The sequence below is a fragment of the Ostreococcus tauri genome (assembly GCF_000214015.3).
Source record: "Ostreococcus tauri WGS project CAID00000000 data, contig chromosome 08, whole genome shotgun sequence".
Classification (NCBI taxonomy): domain Eukaryota; kingdom Viridiplantae; phylum Chlorophyta; class Mamiellophyceae; order Mamiellales; family Bathycoccaceae; genus Ostreococcus; species Ostreococcus tauri.
The window spans coordinates 241,493-261,193 of record NC_014433.2 but is presented as its reverse complement, the minus strand read 5'-3'; the positions used below and the strand labels follow the sequence as shown (position 1 = coordinate 261,193).

Genomic DNA, 19,701 nt, shown 5'->3' with positions numbered 1-19,701 from the left:
GGATCGGGACACCCGCGTGGATGGGTCACGTTCACGAGTGCTCACTCGTCGTGAGTCCCTCGGAGACCGACGGTTACGACGCCACCGCGCGTCGACGCGCGCACACCCGCGCGCGTCGACCTCGACGCCGTCGGGGCTCGAGACGCCCGCGCGCGCGCTCGAGACGCCCGCGCGACGCGCTCGCGACGCCCGCGCGACGCGCTCGCGACGCCCGCGCGCGCGCGCGCGACTTGGGCCGACGTGACGGTTCGCGGGCCATCGCATTCGGACGCACTCGAGACGGACGTCGACGCGGCGCCGCGCGCGCTCGGCGTCGGTCTCGCGACGGGCGGCGCGCGGCGGATGATGACCGTGGACGACGTCGAGGGGTCGAGAGAGACGACGGGGGATGGGCGGGTGACGGAAGACGAGGGCGCGTTCGGCGCGACGGGAGACGAGCGGACGCGGCGCGAGACGACGTCGCGCGGGAGAGGGCCAGGGCGTGATTCGGGGACGCTGGCGATGGTGGCGCACCTGTCGATTGCGTCGGTGTCGAGGGTGTCGCCGCAAGTCGTTCTCGCGGGCGTCGTCGGCGCTGGGGCGCAGTGGTTGAAGATTTCTCGGTGCGACGCGAGCGAGCGGTACTCGACGACGTGTCGGTACGCGTTCGGGATCGAAGCGCACGTCATCGTGAGCGCGGTGTTGTCGTTTTTGTTGGTATTTCGAGCGGTGCAGGCGTTCAGCCGGTATGAGGACGGGAAGGAGGCGCTGGTGGAGATGAAGGAGGCGCTGAGGAACGTCGCGGCGGTGGCGGAGTGCGAATCAAAGTTGACGCGGCGAAAGTCGGCGTCTCACACAGAGATTCGTCGATTGTGTAACCTCGCGTACGCGTTTATGCGACAGAGTTTAAGAGAATCTCGGATAGGGGTGCGCGATCCGCGCGCGCGTGGAGTGAAATTCGACGTCTCCACCCGTGCGATGTTAGCAGACGACCGCGACGGCACGCCGAGCGTCGCCGAGCTCACTTCAGATGAGGAGCGAGAAAAGTATGCAAAACTGAGCGCTGAAAATCGTCCGGAAGCGGCCGTGATCGATATTTTATGCCGACTCGAGGGCAGTGGCGTGCTGCACGAGCGCGCTGCGATCGAGGGATTTCGCGAGGCGCAGCGGGCGCTGAACGCCTATCGACGCGCCTCGATGATCGTCGACACGCCGACGCCGACGCAGTACACGCACCTCATTACGGTCACTCTGTTCTGCTTCATTTTCTCGCTCCCGTTTGCGCTGTCCACGGTGACGGATTGGCGAACGCCGCTCGTGTGCGCCATGGTCGCGTGGTTGTTTTACGGCGTCAACGAAATTGCGTGCGCACTCGAAAATCCATTCAAGTGGACGCTCCCAGCGCACCCACTCAACGTTTTCGGCCGGCGAATTCAGCGAGAGATGGACGCGTTCAGAGTGCGAGAAGACGCGACGGGCATCGATGAGGACGATGGGTTACTCACGGTGGATTCACTTAATTACTCGAGGTGGCGCAGCAGACTTTGGTTCGTAACAGATTGCTTCGCATGGAGTGGCACGACGCTTCCGTTGATTGTCAAGCAGATAATATTTGCCGCGACCGTAGGAATAATCGCTCAGTGGATGAAAGTCGATATCTGCGGCGACAACGTGACGGATTCTTCGCAGTGCATGGTAACGTTTGATTTGTCGGCGCACAGCATTTTGGCTATACCTATCTCATTCTTACTCGTCACGAACACGGATTGGGGTTACGAGAGGTTTGTTTCTTCAAAGACACTCATCGTGGATCTTCAAAATGAGTTGCGTTCTTTGTTAATGTGTGCATGCATTTTTACCGCGCCGAGAAACGAGAGTGACGGAGTGCATTCCATCAAACCAGACATTTTGGAGATCGAACGCATGACGGGCGTCCTCTTCAGCTTGACTCGCATCGTTGTTCGAGAGCTCGTGAGCAAAACCCCCAGCGGCGATGTGGCTACTCTAAACGATTGTCTGAGCACGGATGAGTACGCTGGTGCGGCCTCACTGAAAACGTTGCTCACTGATGACGAAATCACAGAAGTGAAATCACTACCCGCGAACGCGCTCGTGTCTTGGGCCGCCATGAAGTTGAATGCTCGCTTTGATGCGATGCGTCAAAATGAAGAGATTTCCGATCGATTCAGTGCAGAGGCATACCGTCGCGTTTGTTCTTCGTTGAAACACGTTCAAGGACTCATCCGTGTGACAACGACGCCGGTGCCGAATCACTTTCATCATCTGCTGCGAATGTCACTCTTCTTCTACGCCTTTAGTGCACCGTTTATCTTCAGCGTTACCTACCAGTGGATAACGAGTCTTCCAGCGATGTTGATTGCCCTTGGGTTTTACGGCGTCGTCGAAACGTCGAAGGGAATGATGGAACCGTTCAGCTGGTCCGGTCCAAGACACGATCTCGGCCACATCGGCACGTGCATGCTGTCGCGTCATGAGCGACTTCGTGCGCTCGCATTACATGCTCGAAGTGAGATTGATGATTGGAACAAGCTCGAAGACGAGGCTGAATCTTTGAATCGTCAGCTAACGCCCTCTTCTAAGGTGAAGAAACCGATTCGCACGCTGATTTTGGAACGATTCAAGCACGCAATATCAGAGAGATCCCTCAGATCCCGTCTGCTCCCAAACGAGTTCGACAGAGAAGCGGCGTCAGTGAAAAACATACTCGCCATGCGCATAGGTTGGTTAACGAACGTTTTTATTTTGCAGGGTACAGTCATACCAGGGCTGTCCGTACAAATTATTCTAGCAGGCGCGATCGCTCTAGCGGCGAACGGGTTGAAAATTCGAGAATGTGGCAACACTGTATCGAATGTGACGCAGTGCGCTTTCACGTTTGATTCGAGCGCCCACGTGATGAGTGGCGCTATCATCGGTTTTACGCTCATTTTCCGGCTCGCTCTCTCGTACACGAGGTACTACGACGGCAAAGGAGCGCTAGGTCTGATGGTAAACAGCATCCGCTGCCTCAATGTTGGTGTTAGCACTATGCTGCGGTCGTCACGAATTAACGCTACACCGAATGTGTTGAAAGAAGTCGATGAGGACGCGGCAGAAATCAGGAGGTTATCAAACGTGCTAATGGGATTCATGAGACAGGCGATTCGAGAACGGCGTCACGGTGTAGACCCTTCATCCCTCACAAAGAAGGCACCGACAACGGATGAGTACATTGAGGACATGTCAGGATGGCCCTCGCTTTCACTTTTACTGAGTGACAAAGAAAAGGACGTCTACGCTAAAGCTGATTACAGAGCTCGTATCGGAATTTGCGCTTCGAAGATTATCAGCATCATAGACGAGAGGCGAAGGCTCAAACATATTTCTGATCGAAGTGCATATGAAATGCTTGGGCACGTGGAAAACTGCATCAGCGCATGCGCAACTGCCGAGCGCCTTCTCGCCAGCTCAATGCCCTTCGCATTCTTGCACTTGATGAACTTCGTGCTTTTTGTATTTGTCATGACGGCTCCGTTTGTGTTCGTCACATCGTACAAATGGCTCGCGCCGTTGCCGTCGATGTTGGTTGCCGCATCGCTGTTTGGAATTGCAGAGGTGGGTAGTCTCTTGGACGATCCTTTCGGTTGGTCAGAGCCGAAACACGATTTGACTAAAGCTGGATGGGCTTCGTACACAGAAACGCTCTCGATTCACGAAAAAGCTGTGCGGACCTTCGGTGGACGAGAGGACACGACGCACTCGGGTGTCGACGCGTTGATCTTGAGCGGAGCAGCGGTGCCGAACGCGTTGAAACAACCCACAGTATTACAACAGGTTCGCCGCAAGCATGGGGCTAACTCTGGCGCTTCATATTTCAGACAGCTTTTGAAGTTTAGGAACACTATCTTCCCGCACGTTTGGCCCATCATGAGTGTCATGCTCTTCTTTGGTATAGGAGCTCAGGCTTACAAGCTAAGCACGTGCGGGAGCGGTGTCGCAGAACACAATGATTGCGATACCACTTTCCACCCAGCGGCCGTCTCAATCGTTGGAAGAATGTGCATGTTCGTTCTCGTTTACCGATTCTTCTTCGCATTCCGCGCGTTCCAGGAGGCGAAGACTGGTGTGTACGATTTGATGTGCGCCGTTCAAACACTTAACGTGCAAGTCTGCTCGCATTTGCGAGAATCATCATCCAGCAAGTCATCCTGCGATAAACCGAGTGAAGTCGTTCGGAACGCTCGATATTCTGTCTTACGTCTCAGTAACGCACTATTCGCAGTCATGAGGCAGAGTTTGTGGGGAGTTTCCGAACATGGATGCGCACAGCAAAAAGATGCCGAGATTCTCTTCCTCGACGCACAAGCAAACTCTCATCTTGGTTCACTTCTCGATGAGGACGGTACAACTGCCTATCTCTCGCTACTCAATATGTCTGCGGACGAACGAGTCGCGGAGATCGCGACACGTCTCCTCAAGCAGATTGAATTTGCTCGAAAACCTGGATGCCTAAGCAACCGCGGCGCGGCAATGATGGTGAACGCCACACAGGATGCTTTGCACGCGTTTTCACGTTGCACGCGTGCAAAAACGACAAAGACGCCGTACTCGTTGAATCACCTGATCAACCTCACGGTGCTTTTGTGGATGTTTTCCACAGCGAGTGTTCTAGTGGTGTCATTCAAGTACTTGACGTGGTTGCCACTCGTCATTCTTTCGTTGACCTTATATGGGCTGCCCGCCATTTCCATGCATCTCGAGGAGCCTTTCATGTACAACGGCATGTGTTCGAACGACCTGGCCGACATGGGCCAGCATTTGTGGAATACGTGCGCGTCCACGCATGAAATTTTGTCAGAAAGTGACGAGATGAAGCACCGGGTTGAAGCTCTGGTGAAGGCCGTGGAGACGAAGAGCGCACAAGTTGCAAACGAGTGCTACAACCGAGCGCAGGGGCAATTACATGAATCTGTGTTGATGAAGCCTACCGAAAACGCAAATCCTACATGGACTTTCCCCGAAAAGCGCGTATTTCGCGGTGGAAAGTTTGGTTTGCTCCGTGAATTGTTCTCGATTCACGGGACGCTCATCGTGCCGACGTTGCCGTACATCTTTGTGTCGTCTGGTGTCGCGATGGCAATGTTCCTCATTTCGAAAGCTGTGTGCACGTACGACGAGATGTACGACAGTGGTACGTGCAAGACACTGGTGGGTTTCGAGGCGCACTCGCTCGCGGCACCTGTGCTGAGCTTTTGCATTGCTTACTTGCTGAATTTAACGCACCGGCGCTACTACTCGGGACGAAAATACTTGGACGACATCGTCGATCATGCCAGAGATATCATCATCGATTTGAACATCGCGTTTCACGTTCCTGAAACCGCCGAAGATCGACAGTCGCACGAGCGGATGTTACACATGTTGAACGCTCTAGTGGCTTTTATTCGTCAGTCCGTGCGCGAGTGTTCGCAGGGGTATCCATCTCAAATCAAGGCGGAGACGGCTGACATGCTCAACACCGTGTTGGATGACGATTTCACCGGATCACCATCAACGAAGGATCTGCTCAGCGCCGAAACGCGAAACATGTTTGCGAGAATAGCGCCGGCGTTTCGAGTGGCCAGATGTGCCGCCGATCTCAAGCGCGAGCTGCGCTCGCTTCCGAAACACCAAATAGGAAACGAGCAGAGGTACTATCGCCTTTACCGCTCCATTGACGGCATCACCGACGCGTGGACGAACTGTGAGATCGTTGTAGGAACGCCCATCCCTCCGTTCTACATGTTCACCGTCTACTTCTTATGCAGCGTGTTTGTACTCACGTCGCCTCTGGCGTTTATTCACACGTACGGCACATACGTTGCGGTTCCCGTGGCCTTGCTCACCTTCGTCATCACCGGGGTCGTGATCGTATCTCGACGCATTATGAATCCATTCACGTGGACGATGGACTCGCACGATATCAACGCTTTGATGACGTCGCGAGTCTGGAGACTCACGGAACTCTTTTCCCCGACGCGCGCGTGTGCTGGGGCATAATGAACGGGACGGCGTCAACTTCATAATTATAATCCAATCTAGGCCTCGCACGCTCGCACACTCACGCCGAGAGGCGTCTTCTACCCTTTCTTCGTCGTCTGCTCAGAATTTTACGTCCGTCCGCGGTGCGCAGACGCGTCCTAAATCCATGCCTGCGCTTGCGTACGAGATTACTCGGCTGATACGTCCGCTTCGTCGCCAGCGACATCGCCTCGCCCACGCCCTCTTCCTCGATTTCGACCTCGCCCGACGCCCCCGGTGCCTCGATCGCGACCTCCATCGCCGATCGCGCGAACACCACCCCCGACGCGCGCAATGTATCGATCGTCGCCGCCGCCGCGTTCGCTCGGCGCTCGAGCGCGCGCTCCGTCTCGAGCATCAACGCGCGCGTGTCCCGTCCACGGTCCAGCGCAAACGCCCTGAGCGCACCGAACTGATCAACGGCATTTTCGCGCACCGTTTCCCGTCGACCATCGACCGTCTTCGTGGCGTCGTCGGCGCGCGCGAGCGTCGAACCCGTCGGCACCGACGAGGTCGAGGTCGACGCCTCTGATCCCACGCGCAGCGCCCGCGCGCCGACCCGGGCGTCGAGCTCGAGCGTCTGGCGCGCGCCAATCAACGCCCGTCGCGTCGCGGCGCGGAGCATGTCGCGCGCGCTCGCCCGTCGTCGGCGTGTGCGGCGCGTCGAGCGCGATCGAGGGTCAGTTGAGGGTTTACGGCAGACGAACCGCCGCACACGGCTGCGCATGGGAAAACGACGACGGAACGACGCGAACGCGCTCCGGCGCGCCGTGAGCGCGTCCAAGATGGGGAACAAAACATCCGTGATCGCGCACAGGAAGTTTGCGTGCGGCGAGGCGCTGTTCGAACGGTATTACAAGGCGCAGGGGCTCGGGAATGACTTTGAGGATTTCATGAAAGCACTGAAGACGCCGTTACCGGTGACGTTTCGCACGCATGGCGCGAGAGACGAAGCGTTAGAGGTGAGACATGCGTTATTGAACACCGAGGAGGCGATGGAGGCGTTCGAGGGCGCGTACGTAATCGCGAATCCGTCGGGAGAGACGCGACGTGGGCGACCAGTCGTTCCGGAACGGGCGAGAGAAGTGATGGAGACGGCGACGAAAGAAGGGTTAGGGGCGAGGCAGGAGATCGTGAGCATGTTACCGGTGATGGCACTCGATCCGCCGTCGGGCGCCAGGGTGCTCGACGTGTGTGCGTCGCCAGGTCAGAAGACGATGCAGTTGCTCGAGCGCGTTCGTTATGGAGCAAGCGGCACGCGCGGGGTCGTACACGCGAACGACGCGCATCCAGGACGGGTAAAGACGCTGCTCCAGGCTATCGATAGGCATTGCCGGATCGCGCGTGAGCGCGAGGGATTATTCGCGTCGCGCGCTTTCGGGCAGGATTTACACTTTCCGTTATTCGCCGAAAGCGGCGATTTGAAGCGTGAGCGGCGGCGCATAACAGCGCTGAGCGACGGATGCGAGCGAATGGACGCGCTTCTAGAGCTCGGTGGGTACACGCACGTGTTAGCGGACGTACCATGCAGCGGTGACGGCACGATACGGAAGGATGCTGATTGTTTGGTTCGATGGCATCCGGGCATCGGCAACATGTTGCATCAGACACAACTCGCCATCGCACGCAGATGTGCACGTCTACTCAAGCCGGGAGGTGTTATGGTATACTCCACGTGTACATTTAATCCGGTAGAAGATGAGGCTGTTGTCGCGTCGTTGTTGCTTGACGATGAGCTTTCGCTCGAGCTGCAAGAATTGGACGGCTTGCCTGTCGAGGGCAGACCCGGTTTGTACGCGTGGCGCGTGGGCGAGCACGTCAACGCCTCCGGCGATGATGACGGCGACGTCTCCATCAAGTGGTTCGAAACGTTTGACGAGGCAAACGTAAACGGTAGTGGAGATTTTATGACGACGATGTGGCCGCCGGGACCGAAGTTCGCGCGCGAACTGAGACTTGAAAGGTGTGAGCGCTTTTTTCCACAAGACGGAGCGAAGAACACCGGTGGATTTTTTGTGGCCAAGATCAGGAAGAAAGACGACAAAGTAACGCGAGATGCATTTTGCGCGATTGTTGAGAGTGAGTTAGCAACGAGATGCGATGGTCAAGGCGCGACTACGTCGAAAAAGGTGAAGAAGTCCTCTGTGGAGGATGTGGACGCCGCGATCGATCGGCTGGTTCCCGCGCACCGCGTGTCCAAGGAACTTGTGGGAGCTCTTCGCGAGAAGTTTTGTGGAGATAAAGTGTTCTTATCCATCGACCCGGTACGTCGAAAAGTTTACATCGGTAGCGCCACCTCGAGCGCTTTCTTGGACAAATCGTGCGGCGAGAGTGTTCGCTTGGCGAGCGCGGGCGTGTTGCTTTTCGAGCCGTCTGAGGATGATAAGGCGATAGAATACGATGTAGATTGGAACGCGCGAGCGATTGATGATTTGTGCGTCACAACCGATGGTGTCAATGCGCTGTGCGCGTCGGTCGGGTCGAAACTACCGTCGAATTGGTGGACCTGTCTTCCCACGGAGATCGATGCGCTGCTCGCGATGCGAGGCGAAGCGATTGACTTGGAAGACCTCTCGGAGCAAACGCAGCGGCAGACCTCGAAATACGACGCTCGATGTACGGTGATTTTGTGTTTGAAGAAAAAGTCAGGCGAAGTCGTGTTCGCGATGCCAGGCACGTTCGATGGAAACTCTCTCAAATTGGCAGAAAACGCCGTGAAGGACGTAAGCACGCTTGCAACCGAACTTCGACGCGTCGCGAAAATTAGGAAATGACTGCATAATTTGCTGGTACCGTTTAGGCTTTCGAGGATTGCATTGCATAGGTTAGGGTACACAAGTAGCACATTAAGATAAGGAAACACTTTTAATTAAGGGTTCTTCTTCTTAATCACCGTTCCCTCGCTTATTTCCTCATCGCTCGCCGAAATCTTGCGGGTGCCCGGCGGAAGTGACGGAGTGTTCCCAGACTTCGTCGCCACTTGCTCAACGGCCGAAGTCAGTCCTTTGACAACTTCACCACTCTTCACGGAGTCCAGAAAGTTCATGAACGCCTCCTTACTCTTGCTCCCATCTTTCTTGACTGTTTGCACGCCCGCAGTCGAGGTCGCCTCCATCTTGACCTCAACCTTGGACGAGGATGAGGACGAGGATGAGGACGAGGATGAGGACGAGGATGAGGACGAGGATGAGGACGAGGATGAGGACGCAATCACACTTTCAGTCGAGGTGGCTTCGACCATCTTGGCTTCCATCGACTTCGTCTCTACCAGCTTTGTCTCTTCTGACTCACCTCGCTCCTCTGTCTTCACCTCGAAGACGGGAAGCGGAATGCCGGCGTCCTTAGGCATCAACTCGGCATACAGGCGCTCTACCTCGGCCTGATCGACGCTATATCCGCCCATCAACGCCTCGCGATTCGTGTACGCCTCCTCAAAGTCGTACAATCCCATACCTGAAAAGCTGCTTCGCGACTCAGAGTTTGCTGAGCTGAAGTACTGGTCGTAGTTCACTGGTGTCGCGACAATCTCCGCGTCACTCGATGAGCTGTACGAGCTCGAGTAAGACGCGTCACTCGTTGAGCTGTACGAGCTCGAGTAAGTCGCGTCACTTGAATACCCGCTAGAAGCGAACTCGCTCAACGTCGAGTCGAGCACGAGTTCTCTCGGGGCCGGCGACTTGTATTCGGTGACGACGTCATAATTTATCGCCGCGGCGGAGGTCTCGTTGGATTGAGTGGATGAATCCGCGAGTCGAGCGGCCCATTTAGCGCTCGCTCCCGTGGCGGCGCCCGACGCGACGTACGTCGCCGCTTTCGCCTTGGCCTTGGCTAAATTCTTCTTCGTCCTCATGGTGCTCGTCTCCACGTTGACGAGCTGACGTTTCCTTATGAGAATGTACGACACAACGGCAAGCGGTACGGCAACGTACACTGGCATAGCATACAAAAGCGCACACGCGTACTCGGCCGCCGCGAACGTCCACGACACGACGACGCGAGAAAGCGTCAACAACACCGCGGCGATGGACATGAACGGCTTGGCGCACAACAATCCGAGCGCCTTGGACACCACGCCGCTCGGATCCGCCATGATGGACTGCGACGCTTTGGCACCGTTCGACACGACGCCACCTGGAGTTAGAAGCAAAGTCTGAAACCACGTGAAGACGTTGATGCAGCCCAATATGGCGGCGTCGTACGCGTCGAGCAACATTTCGACCAAATAATCCACGCCCGCCGCGACCATGTCCACGAGCCCGCGCGCTAACGTCTGCATCGGAGCCAACCAAGGGAACATCACGGTCACATCACTGTACGCGAACGCCGCGACGACCGCTGCGACGAGCGCGTACATCAGCGCCCGCTTCCCAGCCGACGACCCCTCGTCTTCGTCGTCGTCGTCTCCGAGCGTCGTCCCCTCGACGTCCACCCGTTCGACGCGCTCCGCAAAAACCTGTCCCGCACTCTCCGTCACCATCGTCTCCGTCTCAAACTCACGCTCCATCGACTCCTCGCTCCAGTACGACGATCCGGCGCGCGTCGCGAGCGTCATTCGCCTCCGAATCGTCCGCGGCTCGACCCCCCGCGCGTACGCGCGCGACGCCTCGACCACCCCGGTCGTCGTCCCACCGACGACCGCGCTCTTTCGTCCCACCACCCGCGTCTTCGACGCCGTCCCGCCCGCGCGCGCGCCGCGCCATCGTCGCCCGTCCATCGACCCACGAACGGCTCGATCGCTCGTCGTAATTCTCATCCCAATCATCGTCCCCGCGCGTCCTCCGTGCGCCACCGATATCGTCGACCGCGCGATCGATCGACCCGTCACGACGTCGTCGCGCTCGCGCGTCGCGCGCGCCGACCTCACGGGCGCCGACGCGCGTTGCTTTGCGGGAAATGCCGTGGAAATGCCGTGGAAATGCCGTCGATACGCCGTCGACGACGACGTGTGTTTACATATTCATGGGTCATGTCTCGAGCGAATGCGTCGGATATAGTGGCGTCACGCGGGGGTCGGCCGGACGCCGTGTGTTTACATATTCATGCGTCATGTCTCGAGCGAATGCGTCGGATATAGTGGCGTCACGCGGGGGTCGTCGGCCGGACGCCGTGTGTGTTTACATATTCATGCGTCATGTCTCGAGCGAATGCGTCGTATGTGGTGGCGTCACGCACGCCACGGCCGCCGGCGGCGCCCGCGCGCGCGTCGTCGAACGCCGACGGCGCGCGCGCGGTCGAGCGCGAACATGGCGCGCGCGCGGGAGTCGAGCGCGATCGCGCGCGCGTCCTACGCGCGCGCGAACGCGCTGCGGGCGTTTTACGTCGGTCGAGGGGCGCCGTTGGCGATCGCGTGCGCGTCGGTCGTGGACGACGGACGCGTGGACGCGCGGAAGGGCGACGCGCGGAAGGGCGCGCGCAAGGACGCGGTGGACGCGGAGGATGTGTACTACGCGTGCGCGACGGCGGATGGGGGGGTGGCGCTCGCGCGGTCGAGGACGACGCGTGGACGGAAGGCGACGACGAGCCGGGCGCGCGAGTTGGCGAGAGCGGACGGCGACGGCGAAGCCATGACGGCGATCGCGATGGACGCCAAGGGGAGCAAGGTGTTCTGTGCGTCGAGAAGTGGACGGTTGGTTCGATTGGACGTGGTCGAGATCGAGGGGGAGACGGTGTTGCGGACGATTAAGGCGTGGAATCCGCATCGGTCGTCTCCGGTGCTCGACATGTGCGTCGATTCCACCGGGACGCTGCTGTGCACCGGGAGCGCCGATCGCACGGCGCGAGTGTGGGACATCGAACGTGGTTTCTGTACGCACGCGTTCAGGGGGAGACACGGCGGGGCGGTGACGGTGACGGCGTTTCATCCGAACACGAGAGTGGCGCGCGCGTTCACGGCTTCGGACGACGGCTCCGTGGCAATGTGGTCGCTCACCGGTGGCGTGAGCGAGGGTAAAAAGGGCAAGAAGGGGCCGTCCGCAGATGGTTGTTTGAAGTTCATCGCGGACGCGCACGTGAGCGCGGTGACGACGATCAAGGTGGACGTCGACACGAACACGCTGCTCACCGCGGGTCGGGACAGAATCATTCGCACATACGATTTGGACACGCTGACGCCTCGAACGACGACGGCGGTGCACGAAACGATCGAGGATTGCGTCATTTTGGGTGAGAAGACAGCCATCGTGCGAGACGGCAAGGTGAAGCCGCCACCGAGCGGACGCGGCGTTATCTTTGCCGTTGTTGGCGACGGCGGACGCGTACGCGTGTGGCGAGAGGGCGCCGCCAAGCATTCCCTTGAATCCGGACCACTCATCGCGGAGAAGCTCAAAAAGGGCGGAGGCGATGAGAACGACGATTTCGAAGCCGCCGCGGCGACATTCACTAAGTGTGCACTTTCGGAGGGTGGAGATCGTTTGATTGGCGTCAGCGGCGACGCGCGATTATTGACGTACAAAGTGAATGCTGAGACGTGCGCATTGGACATCGAGCGCGAGATCGTGGCCAACACGGACGAGGTGATCGGTTTAGCCTTTGTTCCGAGTGCGAACGAGGTGAGCGTAGAAGAAGACACGAACGAAGACGAGGATGAGACGAGAGAGCTCGCTATTGCGCCGAGGCAAATGGCTGTCGTCACGAACTCGCCCACCGTGCGTGTGTTCGACCCCACAACGATGTCTTGCGTGGGATCCCTGATCGGTCATACCGCGGTCGTACTCAGCGTTGACGCGACTCTGACCACGGACGGCACCGCGCTCATCGCGACCGGTGCGAAGGATCACACGGTCCGTCTGTGGGACCCGAACACGCAGCGTTGTGTCGCTGTAGGCGAGGGACACGTCGGCGCGGTATCGGCTGTCGCGTTCCCCCCAAAATCGTCCAGAGGCGTTCCGTTCGTAATTTCTGGCGGCGCCGATCGCGTTTTACGAGTCTGGGACGTCGAGGGTGCTCTTCGAAGTGGTGACGGAGAGCTGAATGCGCTGGCGGCAACCGTGGCGCACGATAAATCCTTAAACGGTGTCGCCGTGGCTCCGCATCTTCGCCTAGTCGCCACATGTTCGAGCGATAAGACGGCGAAAATCTGGAAAATGCCAGACTTGGTTCCGTTGGCCACCCTAAGAGGACACCGCCGCGGAGTGTGGGCGTGCGCATTTTCTCCCACGGATCGAGTGCTCGCCACAGCGGGAGGGGACAAGACGGTGAAAATTTGGAGTGTCGACGATCGATCCGGGTCGGATACCAGCGGTGCGTGTCTTCGCACGCTTGAGGGCCACACCGCAGCCGTGTTAACCGTCAAGTTCATCTCGCGCGGGACCCAATTGGTGACCACTGGCGGGGACGGTTTGCTCAACCTCTGGAACGTCACCGTGGGCTCACGCGTGTCGTCGATCGACGCGCACGAAGACAAAGCTTGGGCTCTGGCCGTTTCGAGTGACGGTGATTGGTTGTCCACGGGTGGTACGGACGCATCGATGTCTCTATGGAAAGACTCAACGACTTCGACGACCGCGGAAGCGGCGCAGAAGCACGCGCTCGACGTTAAGCAGGAGCAAGCGTTCTTCAACGCCGAGCGAGCTGGCCAGCTCCAAAAGGCTATCGACCTCGCGCTCACTCTCGAGCGTCCCGCATCATTGCTCAGAGTCCTCACGAGACTCTTCGAAGACGATTACGCGAACGGTGACGCTCGATTACGCGAGTGCGTGGAGCCGCTGCACGGCGAAAAGCTCAAGCGCGTGCTGACGTGCATTCGAGAGTGGAATACAAACGGGCGCACGTGCCACGTTGCACAGCACGTCCTCGCCGCTGTGTTCCGCACGCACTCAATGAATGAACTCAGTGAAGTTCCCGACATCACGCAAATCCTTCGCGCGTGCCGTGCGTACACGGAACGTCACCGCTCGCGTCTCGAGCGTCTCTATCGGGGCACCTTCATGGTTGACACCTTGCTCGTGAGATCAGGCGCGATCGTCGACGACGAAGAAACGCAGGAACAAATTGCTCGATCGTATGAAACCATTGATGACTTTGGTTTCATGCGTTCTGACAGCGCACCGGCGCCGGCTCTCGCAAAGGCGCCGGAGCCCTCCGTCGAGGACCCCGCGAGCGACAACGAGCCAGAGGACGTCTCCGAGGAAGATAACGACATGGAGGAGAACACGAAGGACGAGGACGAGGACGAGGACCGATTTGAAGACGAGGAAGATAACAAGAGCGAAGATGCCGAGGAAAATGACGAGGATGATGAAGAGGACGATAAGGAAGAAGTCGTGAAGGATGAAGAAGTCGTGATGGGTCCACCCAAGAAGCTCGCGCGCTTGAACGTGATCAAGCGACTCTCCTCCAACTTGGAGGATAGACGTAAGCTCATGCGCGATCCCTCGCCTCGACACACGCGCTCTGGTAGGAATCTAGGCTAATTTTAACGTATAGTGATAACGATGATCTCGTCATATTCCAAGACCCCGTCCTAAGCTATGAAACCACTGAACCTCCTCGCGCGCCGTCTAAGCTCGACTCGCTTAGTTGTGCTTTTGGAATCCGATGTCCTTGGCGTACTCCCGGAAGCACTGGCGGCAGATGTTCAGGTTGTACTTGCGAATGATCGCCCACTGGTTTTCGCACACGCGGCTGCGTCGGAGAAAGGCGCGTCTCGCCCGTCAGTCGTCTCGCCCTCAAAGCCCTAGGTCAGACCTCTTCACCAACTCTCGCGCCCGTCCACCGCGCGCGCGTCGCCACGTCTCGTCCACGACGCGCACGATATCGACGTCGCACATATCCACCGTCACATCGCCCGTTCCACACCCCTCGCCGCCCCTCGCGCGCGTCGCGCACCCCGCGCACACCACTCGATCCGCCGTCGCGCGCGCGCGGCATCGCATCCGCGCTCGAATCCCTCTTCCGCGTCCACCGTGGACGATCGATCGCGCGCGAAGACGCACCATCGGCGCGAGCCCTTGCCGTAGTTGGCCGGGTGAGAGGCCCAAACGTCACTGTGTCCCATGACTCGTGCGGTCGCGTCGCGAAGAGGCGGGGCGATCGACGCGCGCGGGCGTCTCGCGTCGCGGGCTGGAGTCTCCGTATTCACGAGTCACGACTCATAGTACGTACTCGTCGAGTCACGACTCGTGGGTATGCTGCCTCGACGCCCGACGCGGCGTCGCGCGCGCGTCGGCGCTTCGCCGCGCGCGCGATGTCGTCCGCGCCCGAGCGCGAGAAACTTCGGGGCGCGCGTGCGTTCGCCCGCGCGCGCGCGCGCTCGGACGACGGGCGCGTCGCCTGGCGAGCGCGACGATGACGACGATGACGACGGAACGCGCGACCGGGCTCGCGGTGCCGAGGGCGCAGACGTTCGACGGCGCGGCGTTGACGCTCGCGGGCGTGGGGGCGCGGGTGAAGAAGATTTGTGGTTTAGGTGTCAAGGTGTACGCGTGCGGGTTTTACGTCGACGCGGTGGGGGTGAGGGAGGCGATGGGGGACGGGGAGACGGACGCGTTGGAGGCGTTGAAGACGTGCGAACGGTCGATTCGGCTGAAGTTTGCGAGGGACGTGGGCGGGGATAAGATCGTGGAAGCGCTGGCGGAGCGCATCAGACCCGCGATGGACGCGGATTCGACGTCTTTGAAGCGATTCGAGGCGATATTCGACGGCGTGAGCTTTAAGAAAGGGACGTCGCTCGATTTCACGGCGACGGCGGACGGAGCGCTCGCGACGCGCATCAAGGGGAAAAAGGTATCCCATATCGCCGATCGCGCCCTGGTCGACGCTCTGTTCGCCGCGTACGTCGGTGCAGATCCAGTGATTCCGTCGCTAAAGTCGGCGGTGCGTGAGTTCATCGAAAACTTGCGCTAGCAAATGTGTAACACTTCGAGCGCAGTCGCGTCAAAAAAAGTCCTTTCATATTCTGGCGCCTCGAGCTGGTCGTCACGCCATCGCGCGCTCGAGCGCGCGCGCGCGCGTGACCGTCGGATCTGCGCACGCGTACTCTCTCACGCGTCATGCGACGTCCACGCGACGGCCGAGAGCCCGGACGCGCGTCGTTGCCCGTGCGCGCTCTGGCGCGCGTGCTGACCAAGGCGCCCGAGCTCGCGCTCGTGTGTGTCCTCGTCCTCGTCGCCCTCGGCGCGTGCATCGTCGCGACGTCGACGCGGGCGATGACGATAGACACGGGCATCGAGTCGTTTCGAGCGCACGGGACCGTTCGAACGGGACAGACGATCGCAGAGGCGGTGGCGCGCGCGGAGACGACTCGGAGCGCTCCGGCGCCGCGCGGACGCCGGCGATCGATGCTGTCGGCGGCGACGAACGCGAGCGATTCGACGACGACAGAGAACACAACGATACTTTCACCGAGTGCGCCCGCAGCGCCGCCGTCGCCGCCGCCGCCGCCGTCACCGCCGCCGCCACCGCCGTATTACGGACCGACGCCGACGCGTCGATTGGAGAGCTCAATCGATAGAATGATTCTTGGTTTGGACTCTAAATACGGAGTGGACGGTGGCGATGGACAGGATGAATTTCACGTCATCGTATCTCACGTTCCGAGCGCAACGGATGACGGGAAGACGCTCGCGAGCGTACTTCGAGCGACGTGCACGCTCAAGATGAGCGTGGAGAACTCGGTGGGATTCGGAGACGCGTGTGAGAGACAGTCGGACGACAGCGCGTGCGCGGCAACGTTCAGCATGTTCGACATCGAAGGCGCGTTTCGCCTGTTCGGACTCTTGGACGTGTTCGATGGATTTCAAAAGCTTGCCTCGGGCTCTCTTGGAGACATCGAGACGCGCCTATTGTTCATTCGGCAGCGATGTTTGTACGCGAGTGCCGATTCGTTCACGCGCGAAATCGTCGAGGCCAGTCATAGAGAGATGTGCGCGAACGTTCACGCGTGTCATGAGTCAGCGTGCGTGGAAAATCAAGTGTTCTCACATAGAGACGGAGTAAGGTGCATGGTCGGGGAGTATAAAATCGGAATATGTGATTTCATGGAACACGTCAATCCGACGGTGGAGGAAGTTTATTCTGTCGCTTTGATTAATAAGCACTTGGACGCAAACGGATGCCGAGATATTGGTTATGAGACCGAAATCGGCAAGTCAATGAGAGGCATTGAAACTTTATTGCGATGGTCTTCTTCCTGGAGTGAGATCGAAGCCCTCGGCGCGCCTTTCGGACTCATGATGAACAACGCCGTCACGAGATCTGAACGAGAGAAGGGCGAATCGCATAGCGTGCGACTCGTGTTTCGTCTGGACAGTCGAAGGACGAATGCAGCGTCTTGGGTGATGAACGTCGGTCAAAACGTTGTCAATGGATTCAACAGCGATGTTTCAAGCGTTTCTACTCAAACATCGGCCGCATGGAGGCACTTCAAGGCTTACGAACTTCTGGTCGATCAACGCCTCGCCAAGGACAGTCTATTCGCCATCGGATCTCTCTGTGTGACCATGGGGCTCATCACCATCACAACTCGCTCCGTCTGTCTCGCTCTCGGGGGGATTATAAGTATCGCTGGTACCTTTGTACTGACGCACGTGACATATTTTGAGCTTTATCGATGCGATTGGTTTGGTATCATTCACATCGCAGGAATATTTCTCGCGATCGGGATCGGCGCCGACGACATCTACATCATAGCCGATCACTGGCGCGAAAGTTCTGTCGCGGTTGGAGAAAAGGAGACTCGCGAGCGCACGATGCAAGCACGAATGGAATGGACGATGAGTCACTCTCTCTTTTCGATCGGGATCACTTCATTCACGACGTCGGCGGCGTTCGCGAGCAATATACCGTCATCAATAGAACCCGTGAGGTTGTTCGGCATCTACATGGCCACGGAGATCATCTTGATGTTGTGCGTCACCGTCGTCGTCATCGGATCTGTGTTGGCTATTAACGAAAAATGGAAGGATTTTTCAATGTCCAAAATTCGCGTGGCTCCTGTTTGTAATGCGTTAGTGCGTCCTGTGGAGATGGTGGCTTATCAGCGTCACATCGCTCGACGGGCGACGGTTGACTTGGGTGAGTTTCCTATGATCGAACGCATCATCCACCGTCGGGGACTGTCCGTTCCGATAGATTCAATGGCCATCGATGCGCGTCCATTGATTCAGAACAATCCGTGGACGTCAGCTTCTGCGTCCACGGCCGGTTCGCCCACTTCGTCGCCAACTGTAGTCTCGTCTAGAATATCGCGTCGGCGGGCGCTTTTCGCTCGAATCATCGATCGTATGATGCGTTCGAAATGGACGTTGATCGCTGCTTATCTCGCGTCAATCGTCGGCGCGGGTATGATCGCAAGAAACGTTCTAAAACAATCCGGCGATGAATCATTATCGATGTGGCCGCGAGGGCACGTCATTCACACGTTCACTCAAATGGATGGAACGTTCAATTCGTCGCACTACTCGGACAACGCTCACGTGACATTCGTGTTTGGCTTAGACGCTGTTCTAACGAGTGCGAACGCAAAGCTGCGAGGGGACGACAGGTCGGTGTACGTCGGAACGCCAGTCTTGCTCACGCGCAATGACTCGTCGTATGATTTTTCCGAACCACGAGCGCAAATTTGGCTCCTGGATTTCTGTGCGAGCCTGAAATCCGACGCGTTGACGAACCATGTGCACTCACCGTCCACGGTGAACTGTTGGATATCGGACATGGACACTTGGTTAAGAAACGGCGGAATGGGGGACGAGCACGTGCACGGTTTACCGATAGAGAGTGGAGCATTTCGTGAAGCTCTGCGTTCCTTCTCACTCGTGAACAAATATGGGATTCTGAAGTTCCTTAGAACACACGATGAGTGCGACAAGTATAAACGAGATGATGAACTGTGCGTCGCGTATAGCGCGGTGTCCATGGTGACGTCGATCCCGAAAATTAGTACGCCAGAAAAAATGAATAAAGGGTATGAGTTTTGGGCGAACTGGTTCGACGCGAAGATTGCGAGCGGACCGCCAGAGACCGTTGACGCATTTCAGTGCTCTCAAGCCTGGATGGTGGCTGATACCGTTCAGGAAATCAAATCTGCCACGTTGAGATCGATCGTTCTCAGCATCGTGCTGGCTTTCGGCGTACTTTTCCTGTGCACGCGTTCCTTCTTATGTTCCTCTTTGGCGACGTTTTGCATCGCCTCTGTCATCGTATATTTCGTCGCCTTCATGTCTCTCAAAGGTTGGCGATTCGGCATAATCGAGGCAGTTTGCGTTCAGATTATAGTCGGTATCAGTATAGACTATCCATGTCACGTCTGCATCGCGTACATCGCCACGCGACGACGTCTGATGTCTCGCAAAGAGCGCTCTGTGCGCGCGCTTCGAACAGTCGGCACTGCCGTGGCCTCGGGCTGGCTCTCGTCCGTCGCCTCCGCGGCCTGTCTCCTCGGCTGCGTCATCGTCTTCTTCACAAAATTCGCTTCATTCATCATCGTCACGCTCACTTCGAGCTTCATTCTCGCCGTCATCGTGCTCCCAGTGGCTCTCGCCGCGCTCGGCCCGAGCTTTCGCAGCTCGCTCGGGTGATCGCCCGGCAAGTAATAACATTCCTCACTTTTCCGCTCGCGTCACTCTCACCCATGTCCTCCGCACACGCGAGCTTACAGACCCAGGTCGAGGCCTTCGCCTTTCGCCAGCTCCTCGCGCACCTTCGAACGAGGACGGACTGCCAGAA

General features: G+C 58.1%; 9 protein-coding genes across 9 annotated transcripts in view; 6 read left to right on the top strand and 3 right to left on the bottom strand.

Annotated features, from left to right (window-relative positions):
- Positions 1 to 501: 501 nt before the first annotated feature.
- Positions 502 to 6,018, top strand: OT_ostta08g01440 (Bestrophin/UPF0187; the record flags this gene model as incomplete). The annotated part of the gene is made up of 1 exon (XM_003080666.2): positions 502 to 6,018. The coding sequence occupies one exon, from the start codon at positions 502 to 504 to the stop codon at positions 6,016 to 6,018; it is 5,517 nt and encodes a 1,838-aa protein (XP_003080714.2).
- A 61-nt stretch (positions 6,019 to 6,079) lies between these two features.
- Positions 6,080 to 6,298, bottom strand: OT_ostta08g01430 (Ribosomal protein L34, conserved site; the record flags this gene model as incomplete). Its single annotated transcript, XM_003080665.1, has 1 exon — positions 6,080 to 6,298. One exon carries the CDS (start codon positions 6,296 to 6,298, stop codon positions 6,080 to 6,082), a length of 219 nt encoding a protein of 72 aa, XP_003080713.1.
- Positions 6,299 to 6,824: 526 nt separating this feature from the next.
- Positions 6,825 to 8,813, top strand: OT_ostta08g01420 (RNA (C5-cytosine) methyltransferase; the record flags this gene model as incomplete). Its single annotated transcript, XM_003080664.2, has 1 exon — positions 6,825 to 8,813. The coding sequence occupies one exon, from the start codon at positions 6,825 to 6,827 to the stop codon at positions 8,811 to 8,813; it is 1,989 nt and encodes a 662-aa protein (XP_003080712.2).
- A 95-nt stretch (positions 8,814 to 8,908) lies between these two features.
- OT_ostta08g01410 (unnamed product) lies at positions 8,909 to 10,543 on the bottom strand (the record flags this gene model as incomplete). The annotated part of the gene is made up of 1 exon (XM_003080663.2): positions 8,909 to 10,543. One exon carries the CDS (start codon positions 10,541 to 10,543, stop codon positions 8,909 to 8,911), a length of 1,635 nt encoding a protein of 544 aa, XP_003080711.2.
- Positions 10,544 to 11,282: 739 nt separating this feature from the next.
- Positions 11,283 to 14,450, top strand: OT_ostta08g01400 (G-protein beta WD-40 repeat; the record flags this gene model as incomplete). Its single annotated transcript, XM_003080662.2, has 1 exon — positions 11,283 to 14,450. One exon carries the CDS (start codon positions 11,283 to 11,285, stop codon positions 14,448 to 14,450), a length of 3,168 nt encoding a protein of 1,055 aa, XP_003080710.2.
- A 102-nt stretch (positions 14,451 to 14,552) lies between these two features.
- OT_ostta08g01395 (Ribosomal protein S14, conserved site) lies at positions 14,553 to 15,034 on the bottom strand (the record flags this gene model as incomplete). The annotated part of the gene is made up of 2 exons (XM_022983538.1): positions 14,553 to 14,661; positions 14,973 to 15,034. The coding sequence occupies 2 exons, from the start codon at positions 15,032 to 15,034 to the stop codon at positions 14,553 to 14,555; spliced, it is 171 nt and encodes a 56-aa protein (XP_022840948.1).
- A 290-nt stretch (positions 15,035 to 15,324) lies between these two features.
- OT_ostta08g01390 (Chalcone isomerase) lies at positions 15,325 to 15,882 on the top strand (the record flags this gene model as incomplete). Its single annotated transcript, XM_003080660.2, has 1 exon — positions 15,325 to 15,882. The coding sequence occupies one exon, from the start codon at positions 15,325 to 15,327 to the stop codon at positions 15,880 to 15,882; it is 558 nt and encodes a 185-aa protein (XP_003080708.2).
- Positions 15,883 to 16,028: 146 nt separating this feature from the next.
- On the top strand, positions 16,029 to 19,553 carry OT_ostta08g01380 (Sterol-sensing domain; the record flags this gene model as incomplete). The annotated part of the gene is made up of 1 exon (XM_022983537.1): positions 16,029 to 19,553. The coding sequence occupies one exon, from the start codon at positions 16,029 to 16,031 to the stop codon at positions 19,551 to 19,553; it is 3,525 nt and encodes a 1,174-aa protein (XP_022840947.1).
- Positions 19,554 to 19,606: 53 nt separating this feature from the next.
- Positions 19,607 to 19,701, top strand: part of OT_ostta08g01370 (P-loop containing nucleoside triphosphate hydrolase) — a gene marked incomplete at both ends in the record, with an annotated part of 2,274 nt that continues 2,179 nt past the window's right edge. The window contains one exon of the mRNA XM_022983536.1: positions 19,607 to 19,701. This exon is cut by the window's right edge and continues 2,179 nt beyond it. Within this exon, the coding sequence (XP_022840946.1) occupies positions 19,607 to 19,701 (95 nt within the window).